The 17165-nt window shown below is 42.2% G+C and overlaps 1 protein-coding gene across 4 annotated transcripts in view; it reads right to left on the bottom strand.

Annotated features, from left to right (window-relative positions):
- Positions 1-17165, bottom strand: part of atp8a1 (ATPase phospholipid transporting 8A1) — a 522190-nt gene that overhangs the window by 154431 nt on the left and 350594 nt on the right. For all 4 annotated transcript variants that reach the window (XM_068036156.1, XM_068036147.1, XM_068036163.1 and 1 more), the window contains one exon: positions 16799-16863. In XM_068036156.1, coding sequence (XP_067892257.1) covers positions 16799-16863 — 65 coding nt within the window. The remainder of the gene's footprint in view (positions 1-16798; positions 16864-17165) is intronic.

Below are 17165 nucleotides of genomic sequence, written 5' to 3'. Positions count from 1 at the left end.
TATACTTATAGAATATCTTGGGATTTTCCCTACTTTTACCAGCCAGAGCTTTCTCATATCCCCTCTTTGCTCTAATTGCCCTTGAGAAGTTGGTGGTGAGCTGCCTTCTTGAACTGCTGCAGTCCTTGGGGTGCAGGTATACCAATAGTGCTCTTAGGAAGGGAGTTACAGGATTTTGACCCAGTGACGGTGAAAGAATGGCGATATAGTTCCAAGTCAGGATGGTGTGTGACTTGGAGGGGAACTTGCAGGTGGTGGTGTTCCCATGCATCTGCTGCCCTAGTCATTCTAGGTGGTAGAGGTCATGGGTTTTGAAGGTACTGTCGAAGTAGCCTTGGTGAGTTGATGCAGTGCATCTTGTAGATGGTACACACTGCTGCCACTGTGCGTCAGTGGTGGAGGGAGTGAATCTTGAAGGTGGTGGCTGTGGTGCCAATCAAGTGGGCTGCTTTGTCCTGTTGGTGTCAAACTTCTTGTGTTGTTGGAGCTGCACCCATTTAGGCAAGTGGAGTGTTCTATCACACTCCCAACAGTGCCTTGTAGATAGTGGACAGGCACTGGGGAGTCAGGAGATGAGTTACTCGCTGCAGAATTCCCAGTCTCTGACCTGCTCTCGTCACCACAGCATTTATGCGGCTTGTCCAGTTCAGTTTCTGGTCAATGGTAACTCCCAGAATGTTGATAGTGGGAGATTCAGTGATGGCAATGCTGTTGAATGTCAAGGGGAGATGATTAGATTCTCTCTTGTTGGAGATGGTCATTGCTTGGCACTTGTCTAGTGTGAATGTTACTTACCAATTATTAGCCCAAGGCTGGATGTTGTCCAGGTCTTGCTGCATCTGGACATGGGCAGCTTCAGTATCTGAGAAGTCATGAATGGTGGTGAACATTGTGCAATCAGTGAACATCCCGACTTCTGCCCTTATGATGGAGGGAAGATCATTGATGAAGCAGCTGAGGATGGTTGGCCGAGGACACTTCCCTGAGGAACACCTGCAGTGATGGCCTGGGACTGAGATAATTGACCTCCAACAACTATAACCATCTTCCTTTGTGCTAAGTATGACTCCAACTAGCAGAGAGTTTTCCCTCGATTTCCATTGACTTCAGTTTTGCTTGGGCTCCTTGATGCCATACTTGGTCAAATGATGCCTTGATGTCAAGGGCAGTCACTCTCACCTCACCTCTTGGGTTCAGCTCTTTTGTCCATGCTGAACCAAGGCTGTAATGAGGTCAGGAACTGAGTGGCCCTGGTGGAACCCAAACTGAGAGTCACTGAGCAGGTTATTGCTAAGCACGTGCTGCTTGATGGCACTGTTGATGACAACTTCTATCACTTTACTGATGATTGAGAATAGATTGATGGGACGTTAATTGGCCGGGTTGGACTTGTCCTGCTTTTTTTTTTTTTTTGAGTACAGGACATACTTGGGAATTTTTCCACATTGCCGGGTAGATGCCAGTGTTGTAGCTGTACTGCAAGAGCTTGGCTAGGGGCGCGGAAAGTTCTAGAACACAGGTCTTCAGTACTATTGCTGGAATGTCAGGGCCCATAGCCTTTGCAGTATCCAGTGCCTTCAGTCGTTTTTTAAAATTCATTCATGGGATGTGGGCATCGCTGGTCAGGCCAGCATTTATTGCCCATTCTTAATTGCTCCTGAGAAGGTGGTGGTGAGCTGCCTTCTTGAACCGCTGCTGTCCATGTAGGGTAGGCACACCTACAGTGCTGTTAGGAAGGCAGTTCCAGGATTTTGACCCAGCGACAGTAAATGAACGGCAATATAGCTCCAAGTCAGGATGGTGTGTGACTTGAAGGGAAACTTGCAGGTGGTGGTGTTCCCATGCATTTGCTGCCCTTGTCTTTCTAGTTGGTAGAGGTCATGGGTTTGGAAGGTGCTGTCTAAGGAGCCTTGGTGCGTTGCTGCAGTACATCTTGCAGATGGTACACACTGCTGCCACTGTGCGTCGGTGGTGGAGGGAGTGAATGTTTGTGGATGGGGTGCCAAGCAAGCTGGCTGCTTTGTCCTGGATGGTGTCAAGCTTCTTGAGTGTTGTTGGAGCTGCACCCATCCAGGCAAATTGCTTGACATCACGCAGAGTGAATTGAATTGGCTGAAGTCTGGCAAGTGTGATGCTGGGAACTTCAGGAGGAAGCAGAGCTGGATCATCAACTCGGCACTTCTGGCTGAAAATTGTTGCAAATGCTTCAGCCTTATCTTTCGCACTGATGTGCTGGGCTTCCATATCACTGAGGATAGGGATACTTGTGGAGCCACCTCCTCCAGTTAGTTGTTTAATTGTCCAGCACCATTCACGGTTGGATGTGGCAGGACCGCAGAGCTTAGATCTGATCCGTTGGTTATGGGATCGCTTAGCTCTGTCTATCGCATGCTGCTTACGCAGTTTGGCACGCAAGCAGTCCTATGTCATAGCTTCACCAGGTTGACACCTCATGTTGAGGTATGCCTGGTGCTCCTCCTGGCATGCCCTCCTGCATTCTTCATTGAACTAAGGTTGGTCTCCTGGATTGATGGTAATAGTAGAATGGGGGATATGCCGGGCCATGAGGCTACAGATTGTGGTTGAGTTCTCCTGCTGTTGATGGCCCACAGCGCCTCATGGATGCCCAGTTTTGCGTTGCTAGATCTGTTTGAAATCTATCCCATTTAGCATGCTGGCAGTGCCACACAACACGATGGAGGGTATCCTCAACCTGAAGGCAGGACTTCGTCTTCACAAGGACTGTGCGGTGGTCACTCCTACCAATACTGTCATGGACAGATGCATCTGTGGCAGGCAGATTGATGAGGACGAGGTCAAGTACGTTTTTCCCTCACCACCTGCTGCAGACCCAGTCTATCAGTTATGTCCTTTAGGACTCGGCCAGCAATGTGCAATCATAAGCGAACATCACCACTCCAGACTTTATGTTGAAGGAAAGGTCAGTGATAAAGCAGCTAAAGATGGTTAGGCCTGGGACACTACCCTGAGGAACTCCTGCAGCGATGTCCTGATGCTTAGATGTTTGGCCTCCAACAACCACAACCATCTTCCTTTGTATGGGTATGACTCCAACCAATGAAGAGTTTTCCCCAATTTCCATTGACTTCAATTTTGCTGGAGCTCCTTGACGCCACACTTGGTCAAATGCTGCCTTGATGTCAAGGGCAGACATTCTCACCTCACCTCTGGAATTCAACTCTTTTGTCCATTTTTGGATCAAAGCTGTAATGAGATCTGGAGGCACATGGTCTTGACATAATCCAAACTCAGCACTGTTGAGCAGGTTATTGCCACTGGATAGCACTGCGATGACACCTTCCATCACTTTCCTGATGCTTCAGAGTAGACTGATGGGGAGGTAATTGGCTGGATTGGATTTGCCCTGCTTTTTGTGAACAGACATACCTGGGCAATTTTCCACTTTGTCGGGCAGGTGCCAGTGTTGTAGCTGCACTGTATCAGCTTGGCTAGAGGCGCAGTTCATTCTGGGACCTCTTTACTACAGCTGCAATGTTGTCGGGGTCAATAGCCTTTAACGTCTCCAGTGTGCTTAAGCATTCCATGATATCACATGAAGTGAATTAAATTGGCTGAAGACTGACTTCTGTGATGATGGCACTTCTGGCTGAAGATGGTTGCAAACGCTTTAGCACTGATGTGCTGGGCTCTTCAATCACTGAGGATGGAGATGTTCGTGGAGCTTCCTCCTCCTGTTCTTCATTTAACTGTTCACATCATTCACGAGTGGATGCAGCAGGACTGCACAGCTTTGACCTGACAATTGGTTGTGGGAGCGCTTTGCTATTTAGCACGCATGTAGTTCTATGTTGTTGCTTCGCCAGTTGGCACCTCATGCTTAGGTATGCTTGGTGCTTTTCCTGGTATGCTCTTCTCCTCTCCGCATTGAACCATGGTTGGTCCCCTGCTTCAATGGTAGATTGAGGAATATCCTGGGCCGTGACAGTACAGATTGTGATAGAATACAATTCTGCTACTGCTGATGCCCAGGTTTGAGCTTCCAGATCTGTTCTGAATCTGTCCCATTTAGCACAGTGGCAGAACCACAAAACATGACAGACAGTGTCCACAGTGTGAAGGTGAACCTTCACCTTGACAAGAACTGCGTGGTAGTCACTCCTATCAATACTGTCATGGATGGAGGGATCTGTGACAGGTAGATTAGTAAGGACAAGGTCAAGTAGGTTTTTCCTTCATCTTGATATTCTCTCAAACTACTGGAAGCCCAATCTGGTAGCTATGTCCTTCAGGACTCAGTCTACTTGGTCGGTAGTGGTGTTACTGAGCCATTCTTGGCGATAGACATTGAAGTCCCACACCCACAGTACATTCCGCCCAACTGGTCAATGCCAGTGTTTATGCTCCGCATGAGTCTGCTCCTGCCCTACCTCATGTAACTGTATCAGCAAATCCTTCCATTCTTTTCTTCCTCATATGCTTACCTAACTTCCCCTTAAATGCATAGTGCCAGGAGGGTGGAGCTAAAGTTATATTGCCCAGATGATCAAATTAGGATGATAGTAATCAAGTTATAAAAGGCTTTGTTACCTCATTTGGAATCATGTGTGTAGTTTTATTTATTTATTTAGAGATACAGCACTCAAACAGGCCCTTTGGCCCACCGAGTCTGTGCCGACCAAGAACCACCCATTTATACTAACCCTACAGTAATCCCATATTCCCTACCACCTACCTACACTAGGGGCAATTTACAATGGCCAATTTACCTATCACCTGCAAGTCTTTGGCGGTGGGAGGAAACCGAAGCACCCGGTGAAAACCCACGTGGTCACAGGGAGAACTTGCAAACTCCGCACAGGCAGTACCCAGAATTGAACCCGGGTCCCTGCAGCTGTGAGGCTGCGGTGCTAACCACTGCACCGCCCAATCCCACCCCAATCCCCCTCCACCATCTCAAGGGTCATTTTGATTCTGGAAAAGGGACAGAGAAGGGAAACAGGAAGATCCCTGACTCAAGGTTATATTTGATGCCTTGTGTTTTTGCTCACTGGACAGATGGGCCCTTAGTGAATATTTGATACTTAAATGAGATTTTAAAGGCCCAGAAATGAATGAGGGCATAACATGCTGGGGTTTGGTAGACCTCAGTGCCATCCATATAAACTGAAGCAGCAATTCAGCAATTTCTGTCCAAACAGTATATCACTTCAAATTAACTTTAAGCACAATAGTGAAAGTTAGACTCCAGTCACACACGTCATAACATCTAAAATGCACCATAATGTTACCCAACAGTCTCTCCTAATCCACCAGTGATAGATGAAACAGAATCAAATACTAGCTTAAATGCAATACAAAATATTTCTTAGGACTTCTACTATATTTTGTTAAGAATCTAATAAAAACCCATTTAGCAATTCCAAAGATCCATATTTTTAAAAAAGGCTGAAAATCCTCTTGCAACCATTTTATCCACTTCTTTTCTTTAAAAAGTAAAACCTATAAAATGAGAATCATATTAAGGATGAAAAAATGAAAACATGGATTATTTCCATGCATCATTACCATTTGGCTTTCCTTCCCCTTCAAATCCACCCACTTGCCATAAATCATAAAAGATGTGCCTGACATGCAGGTACAGATTGAAGTAACCGTCTGTTGCAGACAATCTACAGGGACGCCTAACTCACTACCGTAACAAACTGCTGAAATTTTACCTAAAAGAAATATTTACAATCAAATGCTTCAAATTTTATAGACCAAGGAAAGACGCAATTGCTTTGTGTTGATCATGAAAGATTACCAGAAAATATTTCACAGCTGTTTCTGCAACTAAATTAAATGTAATTCTGCCCCAACTATAAATATCTTAGCACACCAAAAATTGCAGCAGACTTTTTGTATTTGTACTTTAATCTGAAAGCATTGCACCAAATAAAGTACTACATGAATAGAACGCACAATAAGTCTGTTGCAATATTTGTTTCAAGAATTCTATTAAAGACTTGTAGTTGGTCCAAATTTCCCCATGTCAGCCCAACAAGAGATAAGTAATGTTTCGTGTTTTTATAATTTCCATGTAAGCATGTTCAAACATGAACTACACTGTGCTTACTGTAGACTTTCTGTACTGAATAGTGGCACTCACTGTTATTTATGTGCTCCTTCATGCAAGGGGCAGATACATGGTTAAATGTGAATATTCAAAAGTTGCTGGTGAATTGCTTGACCACGAGCTTCAGGAAAATGCTATGTCACTGTCTGCCTCACCATTGAAATGCATTGAATGTTGTGGAGTTGCTGAATTTGTGCTGTAAATACAAATTAATCTTGCCAAAGAAAATAAAACCTTGTCCATTCCAAGTACCCTTTTAACAACGTGATGAGTGTTAATTGCTGCTAAACAACCTCTCTAGCACTGAGAATTAAACCACTACGAATGTGAAGCCTCATTTCTTCAGGCTTTAATTATTGTTGGGAGCTTTTAAAAATGTAATTTTGAAAAACTTTTCTTCAGGCTTTTTTACTCTCTCAATCTAATCTTTCTTTTCCTTTTTTTATTTCCATTTCTGTACCTCATTTGGCATTGAATTCACCCACTCTAATTTACACTCCCTGCTTAGTCCTTGTGGTGTTAATTTCACAATATTGAATCTGTTTAGTTAAGGAGATACACAGTTGCTTGCCCAGGTCACTCAGGTCCCAGATGCCAAGTTTCCTTTGCACCAACTTTTATCAGCTCGCATCTTCAGCAATTTGCCATGCAAAAGGATTACAAATCTCAAACAGGGCAAGTCTAACTAATGGCAGACACTGTTAAATGTCCTACTACAGCAAAATATGACCCATGGAATGCTATGTTGGGTCCAATAGTGCAGTAACCAAGGGAATAATATGGACTCAACAGTAAAGAACAGATATTAGCTATTATATGCTGCACGAAATGTCACAAAGGACGTTTTGAAATAAAAACAGCATTAGAAAAGGATTGATTACAAATTACCCTTTACAGCTGTCAACATTGACAACATTTCAGGAATGACATTTATGATGCAGAACCATTCAAACCTGTGGAGCTGCGTGTTTTTTTAAAGACGGTAACGTACATTAAAGTAAGGTACATTTTAACGCAAGTGGATGTCACTCGGAGTTACACTTGGCAGTTCCACTTACTGAGTGTGAACCTTCAGCCTACTTAAAACCTTTTTTCTTAAATATATTTTAAATATAGTAAGACATGAAAACTAAACTGGCATAGGATGGGTCTGGCTGTATTTGATTTTGCTTTTTGACTGCTACAAATTGTGGTAGCAGTAAATTCCAAGATGACAAAAAGTATGGGCAAAAACAAACATCTGTCTCCTCTCGCCCATACCATAACCAGTGGTGTGGTCAGCACATTTTCCCATGACCCTGCTCTTCTAACACCATAAAACTGGCCAATCAAACATGCATTTAAAACTCAGTTGACGTAACAAATTTTCTAATTTTACATGAAAAAGTCAAGGTACAGGTAAATGCCCCAACATGTGCATGGATTGCACTGTGGTCACCTTATGAAATCTGGTTAATGAGGAGTGATTCTTGCCTCAAACTCTTGAAAGATACAAGTGTCAAACACCATTGCATCTTTTATCAACTTTAAAAACTGTCTCTCACAACTAACAAGGAAGTTAGTTCACCTTACAAACATGCAAAATTGTTAACTTGGAATACTAAATAAAACTACAATCTTCAAGAAACAAAGATAAATAGAGATTGAAGTGAGTTTATCAATTTTACATGTAAATATAATTTTGCCACACCATGCATCAGACCCTAAATTGCACCAGTCATTCAAGTGTGCAAAATATAAAATGCCTGATTGGATGACTGAAACAAAGCAAGCAGACAAGAGGAGGAATGGGCACTTCATATGCAGGAAAGATAGGGAAGGGGAAAAATGAGAGCGGGAGGGTGCAGTGTTGATCAAAGAGCACTAGAAAGGGATGATGTACTTGAAGGTTGAAAGATAGAATCTATTTAGTTAGAATTAAGAAGCGATAGAGGTGTTATTACTCTGCTGGGCCACCAAATAGTGGAAATGAGATAGAGGAGCAAAACTGCAAGCAAATTACAGAAAGATGCAAAAACTTTAGAGTATTGATAATGGGGGACTTCAATTATCCTGATATAGATCAGGAATTCCTTAAATGTGTACTAGATCTTTCTGGATTGGTATGTCTCCACCCCAACGAAAAAGGAATCAGGACTGCATCTAGTTCTGGGGAATGAAGAAGGGCAAGTGGAGCATGTTTTAGTGGGTGAACATCTTGGAAATAGTGATCACAATATTAGGATTAGCGTAGTTTTGGAAATGGACAGGAAAAAACACTCAAATATGAAAATACTCAACTGGAGGAGGGCTGAGTTCAGCGAGTTGAAAAGGGATCTGTTCCATGTGGACTGCAATTAAAGATTGGCAGGTAGAAAAGTAAATGAATAATGTGAGGCCTTCAAAGAGGTAATATTTTGGTACAGACTAGACACAGTCCTACAAGGAAAGGAAGGGCATCCAAAGCTAAAACTCCCTGATGTGATATAGAGATTAAAATGAATCAGAAAAAGGAGGTTTATGATAAATGCAGAGCTCATAATTCAGTAGAGAACCAAGCTGAATGATAGGAATAATGAGGAAAGGTAATATAAACTAAATGGTACAATTTTAAAGGGAGTGCAGGAACAGAGAGATCTGGGGGTGTATGTATACAAGTCTTTGAAGGTGGCAAGGCAAATTGAGAAGGCTATTAAAAAGGCATACAAGAACCTTAGCTTTTATAGGGGAAGAGAGTACAAAAACAAGGAAGTTATGTTAAATATTTATAAAATACTGGTTAAGCCTCAGCTAGAGTATTTTGCCCAATTGTAGGCATCATAATTTAAAAAGGATGTCAATGCCTTAGAGGTGGAGCAAGGAGATTTACTTGAATGGTACCAAAGATGAAAGGCTTCAGTTATGTGGATAGACTCGAGAAACTGGGGTTTTTCTCCTTAGAGCCGAGAAGGTTAAGGGGAGAATTGGTAGAGATGTTGAAAATTACCAAGGGTTTTGATAAGAGTAAATAATGAGAAACTGTTTCCAGTGGCAGAGGAATCAGTAACCAGAGGACAATGATTTACAGTGACTGACAAAAGAACCAGGGAGGACATGAGGATTTTTGACACAGCAAGAAATGATCTGATATGCACCGTCCGAAAGAATGGTGGAAGTAGCTTCAATAATAACATTCAAAAAGGAATTGAATACTCAAAGTGGAAAAATTTGCAGGGCTATGGGGAAAGAGCAGGGGAATGGGATTAATTAGATAGCTCTTTCAAAGAGCTAGCACAGACAGAATTGACTGAAAGGCCTCCTTCTGTGCTGTACTACTCTATGATTCTAAGATGCCACAGAAGAAGAAACATCCTTCTATACTCAATTCAGATTCTCCCAGTGAGGCCTTCCAAGAGCCATAGAGTAATTTATGCCACTGGAGGCCACCATTCGGCCCATTGAGCCCATGCCAGCTCTCCACAGAGCTATGTTGTTAGTCCCACTCCCTGGCTCGAACACCCTAGCCCTGTAAGTCTAAGTCTATTTCTCTCTGCTGGCCATCCAAATTCCTCTTGGAGTCATTGATCATTTCCGCTTCCACCACCCTGTGTGCAGCAAGTTCCAGGTCATTACCACTGGCTACGTAAAAAATTGCTTCCTAATATTCCCTCTGCATCTCTTGCCTGAAACCTTCAATCTGTGTCCCCTAGTCCTTGTACTATGTGTTAATGGGAACAGTTTTTCCTTGTCTAACTTATCTAAGCCTGCCATAATCTTGCACACTTCTCTTAAATCTCCCCTCAATCTCCTTTGTTCTGATAACAACCCCAGCTTTTCCAACCTAACCTTGTCACTAAAATCCCCCACCCCTGGAACCATTCTGGTAAATCTCCTCTGCACCCTCACATCCTTCCTAAAGTGTGGTGACCAGAACTGGAAGCAATACTCCAGTTGGGGCCTAACCAGAGCCTTAAAAAGGTTCAGCATAACTTCCCTGCTTTTGTACTCAATGCCTCTATTTATGAAGCCCAAGATCCCATATGCTTTACTATCCACTCTCTCAATATGTCCTGCCACCTTCAAAGATCTATGCACATGCACCCCTAAGTCCCTCTGTTCCCGCACACGCTTTAGAACTGTGCCACTAAGTATATATTGTCTCTCCCTATTCCTTCTCCCAAAATGCATCACCTCACACTAGTCAGTATTAAATTCCATCCGCCACCTCTCTGCCCTTTCTGCTAGCCTATGCCCTGTTGCAGTCCGTTCAAATCATCCTCACTGTTTGCCGCACCTCCAAGTTTGGTGTTGTCAGCAAATTTTGAGATTCTAATCTGTATTCCAAGATCCAAGCCATTTATATATAGCAAAAATATCAATGGTCCCAGCACTGAACCTTGGGGAACACCACTGTCTACCATCCTCCAGTCTGAAAAGCAATCATTTACTACAACTTGCTGTTTTCTGTCCTTAAGCTATTACTTTTTAATCCAATTTGAGACTGACTCTCCTATTCCATGAGCTTCAATTTTCTTAACCAGCCTTTTATGTGGTACCTTGTCAAATGCTTTCTTAAAATCCATATAAACATCCACCACATTCCCTGTTATTTCATTAAATAATTCAAATTAGATTAGTCAAGCATGATCTGCCTTTTTACAAATCCTTGCTGATTATCCTTAACTGTTCAAACCTAAGTGTTGGTTGATATTTTCCCTGATCATAGTTTCTCAAACCTTACCCACCACTGATGTTAAACGAACTGGCCTGTAGTTGCTAGTACTGTCCTTAAACCCTTTCTTGAATAAGGGTGTCACATTTGCCACTCTCCAATCGTCTGGCATCTCCCCCATATCCAGGGAAGATTGGAAGATTATGGCAAGTCCTTCCGCTATTTCCATCTACACTTCCTTGAGTAATCGGAGTTGCAAGCCATCCAGACCAGGTGACTTATCTACCCTAAGCTTGGTATCTCCTCCCTCTCAATTTTTATCCTATCCATTGCCTCTGCCGATATTTTTTCAGCCTCCATTTCCTTAGTGAACACTGATACAAAGTACTCTAAGCATATATTACCCTCTCTGTCCCTAAGAGGAGGAGTGGGGCCTATTAACACTCACTTACTATTTACATGCCGGTAGAAGATCTTTGCGTTCCCTTTAATGTAGACTGCCATTCAATTTTCATATTCTCTCTTTGCCAGTCTTATTTTCCTCTTCATCTCTCCTCTCAACTTATTGTATATGGCCTTGTTCTCACTTGATGACTTCACCTGACATGCATCATACACCCTCTTTTTCTTTAATTCGTTCATGGGATGTGGGTGTCGCTGGCTAGGCCAGTATTTATTGCCCATCTCTAATTGCCATTGAGAAGGTGGTGGTGAGCTGTCTTCTTGAACCACTGCAGTCCTTGGGGTTTAGATACACCACAGTGCTGTTAGGGAGGGAATTCCAGGATTTTGACCCAGTGACAGTGAAGGAATGGCGATATATTTCTAAGCCAGGATGGCTTGGAGGGAAACTTGCAGGCGGTGGTGTTCCCACACATCTGCTGCCCTTGTCCTTCAAGGTGGCAGAGGTCACAGGTTTGGAAGGTGCTGATGAAGGAGCCTTGGTGAGTTGCTGCATTGCATCTTGTAGAGGGTACACACTGCTGCCACTGCGCATCAGTGGTGAAGGGAGTGAATGTTAAAGGTGGTGGATGGGGTGCCAGTCAAGAGGGCTGCTTTGTCCTCGATGCTGTTGAGCTTCTTGAGCATTTCATTTCACCTCATTTCCCAGCACCAGATCCATCAATGCCGCTTTTCTAGTTGGGCTGAGAATATACTGATCAAGGATGTTCTCCTAAACACATTTTAGAAATTCCTCCCTTTGGAATAAAGCTCATTTGTAAAAAGAACAGAGGGAATTTTCACACACAGCTGCAGTTACATCATTACTTTCTTTGTTCTTGTAACTAGGCAGCTAGCTCTTCTCACTCAACAATCAAAAAGCAAAATATTTCTCTTTCACAGCTTTACTGCCACACAATATCAAGCAAATTGGTTAACAATTTATCTTGGTTTGTTGACAAAGCAAGCAACCCAAGTCTTAATCTACCTTAATTATTGAAACTCATTGGAGCAATTCACATCAGGCTTCAGTAAAGAACGTGTAAACCTCATTAGTAAACGATCAAAAATCTATGAAATCACAGCTTCCCAACCACCCACTTTTCAAAAAATGTTTTCTGCCTCCTTGCAAGGCCTCCCTTTGACTTGAAGCACTTTCCAGTTGAGAGATTGGACATGCCTGTTAAGGTTTTGCCAAATGTAATGCCACTCTAACTGGATGCTCGGAGGTATTTAAGGTAAATTTTATATTGATTTTATCTTCCTGTGTGTTTTAAAAAAAATTATTTCCAAGGATATGGGCTTCTCTAGCAAGGCTGGCATTTAATGTCCATCCCCAGTTGATCTTGAGAAGGTGGCGGTCGGCCGTCTTCTTGAACTACTGCAGTACATGTGATAAAGATGCTCGACCTAGTGACAATAAAGAAACGGATATCTGTCCGAACCAGCATGGCTTGCGACTTGGAGGAGAACTTGGAGATTATGTTCTCACCCATTGCCCTTACCCTTCTGGATATAGTGAGGGCACAGGTTTTGAAGAAACCTTGGCTAGTTACTGCAGTGCATCCTGTTGAAAGTAAAAATTGCAGCCACAGGGGTGCCAATCAATCAAATTATCTTGGATGGCGTTGACCCTTTGGAGCATGGTTGAAGCTGCATCCATCCAGCCAAGTGGAGAGTATTTCATTATGTTTGTTAAGTGAGCACTTTATTTTTCTTTGTAAAATATCTTTTAAGAAGTTATATTTGAATTTTCGGCATTGAATCATCTGGAGATTGCTGAACTTTGTGGATGCCTTTCTTAAAAGGAAGGTCAACAGAAGGTTGACCAGTAAACAAATCTTACTACAAAGCATCTGATTGCAAGTAAACACAGCAGGTGTGCAGAGTGCCGGGGGGGGGGGGGGGAGAGAAAGAGTGCCAAGGGGGGGGGGGGGGGGGGGGGGGGGAAGAGAGAAAGAGTGCCGCGGGGGGAATGGGGGGGGGGGGGGGGAGAGAGAAAGAGTGCCGGGGTGCGGGAAAGAGAAAGAGTGCCGACGGGGGGGGGAGAGAGAGAGTGCCGGGGAGGGGGGGGGAGAGCGAAGAGAAAGAGTGCCGGGGGGGAATGGGGGGGGGGGCGGAGAGAAAGAGTCCCGAGGGGGGGGGGTAAGAGCGTAGAGAAAGAGTGCCGGGGGGGGGGGGGGGGAGAGAAAGAGTGCCGGGGAAGAGAAAGAGTGCCGGGGGGAGGTGAAAATAGTGCCCGGGGGGGCAAGAAGAGTGTGGGGAGCCAGGTGGGGGGGAGGGGGAGAGGGAGAAGAGGGAGCTACAGAGAGAGAGGATGGAGAGAAAGCAATCAAGATCGCTACTGATAGATGGACATCTATCCAGAATACTCTGCATCACTACACAAGTGTGTGGGCAAACAGTGACTACTTGTGCAAGGAAAAAAAATGCTAGTTATCTCTCTAAATCAGTGTCAAACAGTGGCAAGAAGGGAAGTCAATAAATTAGCCTTCTCATTTAAAGCTTCTTCACAAAAATGCACATTTTTTGTTATTTTGATAATAGTAAGATGCATTTTTAATGCCTTTATCTTGCCCAAATTGTCTTACTGACCCCCTATGCAAGACAAAAATTGTAAAAGGTTGGATGTCCCTGCTCCAAGCCTTTAACCTTGTGCTTTAAACTAACTTAGCAGCTAGGTTATTTTAAAACACAAGTTTAAACGCTTGTGTTATGTAAACTCATTTTAAAATGGCAAAAGGAATGTTTCGATTTCTACGCTTTAGCACGCATGACTTTCACTTGGAACGCAAGCTCAGTGACATGTTATTTATTTCCAATTAAGGTCACAGTTCCATTGCTATCCATTTAGATTCACATTGTTCCAGAACTTGTATTAAGGGCAAAACAGTCAAGTACAATGAAAGGGATAGCTTTAATAAACCTTAATCTATGATGAACTCTCTACGATTCCTTAACAAAATCCTTGCTGCATTTGCAGCTTTAAAAACCATTGGGGAAGACATAGTAAAAATTTATTACGTTTCAACGACTATGTCAGAAACAGTCATTAACTGATTATTTTTTTTGCTGCGAACTGAATGAAAGGACAACTTTTACAAGTTTGTCAATGATCAATAACTGCAATTTGCATCACTATCCACTTGGAGGGCAGATAAGCTGAGTGGCCAATGTCATTTGAAAGTTGTTTATATCATATAATTACATTACAAGTGCACCTTTGCTAACAGGTAATAGATTTGGCTTGGACTTAAATTGGTTAGTCTGGAGTACAATCTTACAGATAGTGACAAAAGATTTTGTAATTGAATAATACATGCAGTACCAACCACCACTCAACCTTCTGCAGAAAAGTTGAGTGGTTAATAATTATCTTGTCAGAGCTGAATTGGAATTGACAGTAATAGAATTTAAGAGAACTGCTTTTTCTGGAGGAACTGAAGGGCGCTCCTTATTTGTAATTGTGTTTATTTAATTTTGTCACTGCTTTGGTGAGAAAATGACATTTTATACTTTAGAATCCAGGACCTAGTTTAACAGCCTGTCAAGTTGAAATAAACTAGTCTTGGCTACCTACCGTTAATCTCTCTGTCCCTTCCTGTCCCACTCTACTTTTCTGTTTTACATGACTCTTCTGAAGTACTATCGGCTCCATTCTATAAAATTCTCCTGAGTTGGAAATCACTGCCCTTTTGTTGGCTGCCTTGTCTTCAGGCACAAATTATAAGCAGATGCAGAAGTTGCACAAACATTGTCCATCATGGGTTAAATTGTCTTGTGACAACAGCAGTGTGAGAAATGGTCCGTCTTCCTGTTGCTGATTTTTCTACTGCTTCACCTCAATAACAATCCTCTCCTTGAGTTTCATGGTTTATTGCATGAATTTGCACTCCTGACACTGTGAACCCAGAGGTCATCTGATAAGGTCCATCTACCACCCTGTGACATGGTGTAACGAGTTCTATTCTGTCAACAAAAGTAATTCGCATTGACATTGCATACTATTTTGCTTGCCAGCTAATACAGTTGTGCTGCTCTCCATTGATGTTTGTATGCTTAGCTACTTTATTTATAGGGAGAAATGTGTTTTAAATAGGACTGTGTTTTGATGGCATTAGATTGGCTGTACACTTTATGTACAGATTAATTGCCCGCATGTCTGCAGCTGAGTCAATAATTTTGTGAAATGTCCGTGGTGCAACATGTTGTTGCTTATCCCTACCCCAGAACCCATTGCAGCAATTCCTCCATCCTCATTGGGCTAGAAACATAATGATCAAGAAAATTCTTCTGAACACATTTCAGAAACTCATCCATGAACACAGCGATGTAAATGCAGCACTAAAACCCTAGTATAATGGAGGTATCATGGAATGGCAGCAACCTCATGAGCAGTGTAACAAGCCACCTGATGTAGCAAGTTTGGGAAGAAAGCTCCAGTAAGCAGTGTAAATTTCAACTATTTTAGCTAACATAATTTCACATGGCAGCTAGAAGTCTAATGCCACTCTTAGATTATTAAAACTTTGCATTGAGACAACCATGTAGTGTAAAGGAGGCATTAAACCACAACACTGCTCCCATGACATTAAGATCGGTAATCTTTTAGTGCTTAAGTCTACAGTTTGGGGCTTTGCCAATCGCTAAGTGGATTTATGCAGCAAGCAGCCAAGCCATAGAACAGGAAATTCTCAGATTCTATTCTGGTCTGTGCTGAATTAACTGATCTCAGCCAGTACAGTAGTGTGGTGGAAGTGGCCTCAGGATTACAGAAGTGAAACTTAGTCAGGTTTCTTACGTGATCCAGTGGCCCCTGATTGAAGTGTGAAGGTGTGAGTGTTGGACAAATACAGTATTGGGCTCTGATATGATGCACCGTGTGAATAAATTGCTTGCTAACTAAATAACGCCTAACTGGTTAGGTACTGGAAGACGACTAGCACTTCAGCAAAGAGTCAATGCCTTTGGAAGAGGGGAGAGCAATTAGTAAGAAAAATCTATAGTTTGTCTCTTTTACTTGAAGCACAAATGCTACAATTATTTGCATGTTTTCACAAATGGACAGACATCAGCACGCTGACTACTCACAATAGAAAGGATCCTCTTATTCATTAAATACTAATATATTCAAAAATCAATATTAAATCAGCCTAAGTGATTTATAGCCGATTGATCGCAAACTAAAAACTTCACATAGAAAGATATGAATATCACTGAAAATCCTTCCAACATTATGCAACTATATTTAATAGACGAGAGTCCAATATTTAGGGACTGCTTCAGATAAATAGATATTGAAGCCAAAGGCTAATCTATACTTTGATTCTTTTCCTTTGGCTCTGCACAGCGAAGTCACATTGGATGATCAGAAATTCGAATCATAGAGTCACTGATTTGAGGCCTCTCACAGTAATGGAAATGAATATCGAGCAGAGTGCAAAACGAACTGCTGATTTGTAAATTGTGCCTTTCATGCTACCACCCAAGATGAATTTATACCACAATGAGTTTTTAATTGGGATTTACTTTCATGATTTAATTACACTATTTTATTAAGATTTAATGTGAACAATTCATTCCATTTTCAATTTACTGTACACAACACCTTAGAGACATCAAATACTTACATCGAGAGTGTGTGCATTTAGAACCATAAGACCCATGTTTTTGGTCAGAAGTTTACATGCGTGCCCTGTTCAGAAAAATCAAAACAAAAAACTTTAGTTCAACGGAAATACAAAATGTATCAATCTGTTGTATAACTTCAACTGCAATGTAACTTTATGACTTGTGAATCTGAGTGGGGATATGACTTCTAATTAGGCATTTCTTTTCTGTTCTGCATCATTATAGTTCTGGTGTATATAACAATGAATTGTACATTAATGTAATAAAGCCTGTACAATGATCAGATTTGTACTTTCAATTTGTAAATTTGAAAGTAGTATTTAGAAAAGTACTTCATCTATGTTCTCTTATGAATTTAAACATAGT

This window comes from Heterodontus francisci, chromosome 1 (genome assembly GCF_036365525.1).
Source record: "Heterodontus francisci isolate sHetFra1 chromosome 1, sHetFra1.hap1, whole genome shotgun sequence".
In the NCBI taxonomy this organism is placed as follows: domain Eukaryota; kingdom Metazoa; phylum Chordata; class Chondrichthyes; order Heterodontiformes; family Heterodontidae; genus Heterodontus; species Heterodontus francisci.
This window is presented reverse-complemented; position numbering and strand designations above follow the sequence as displayed.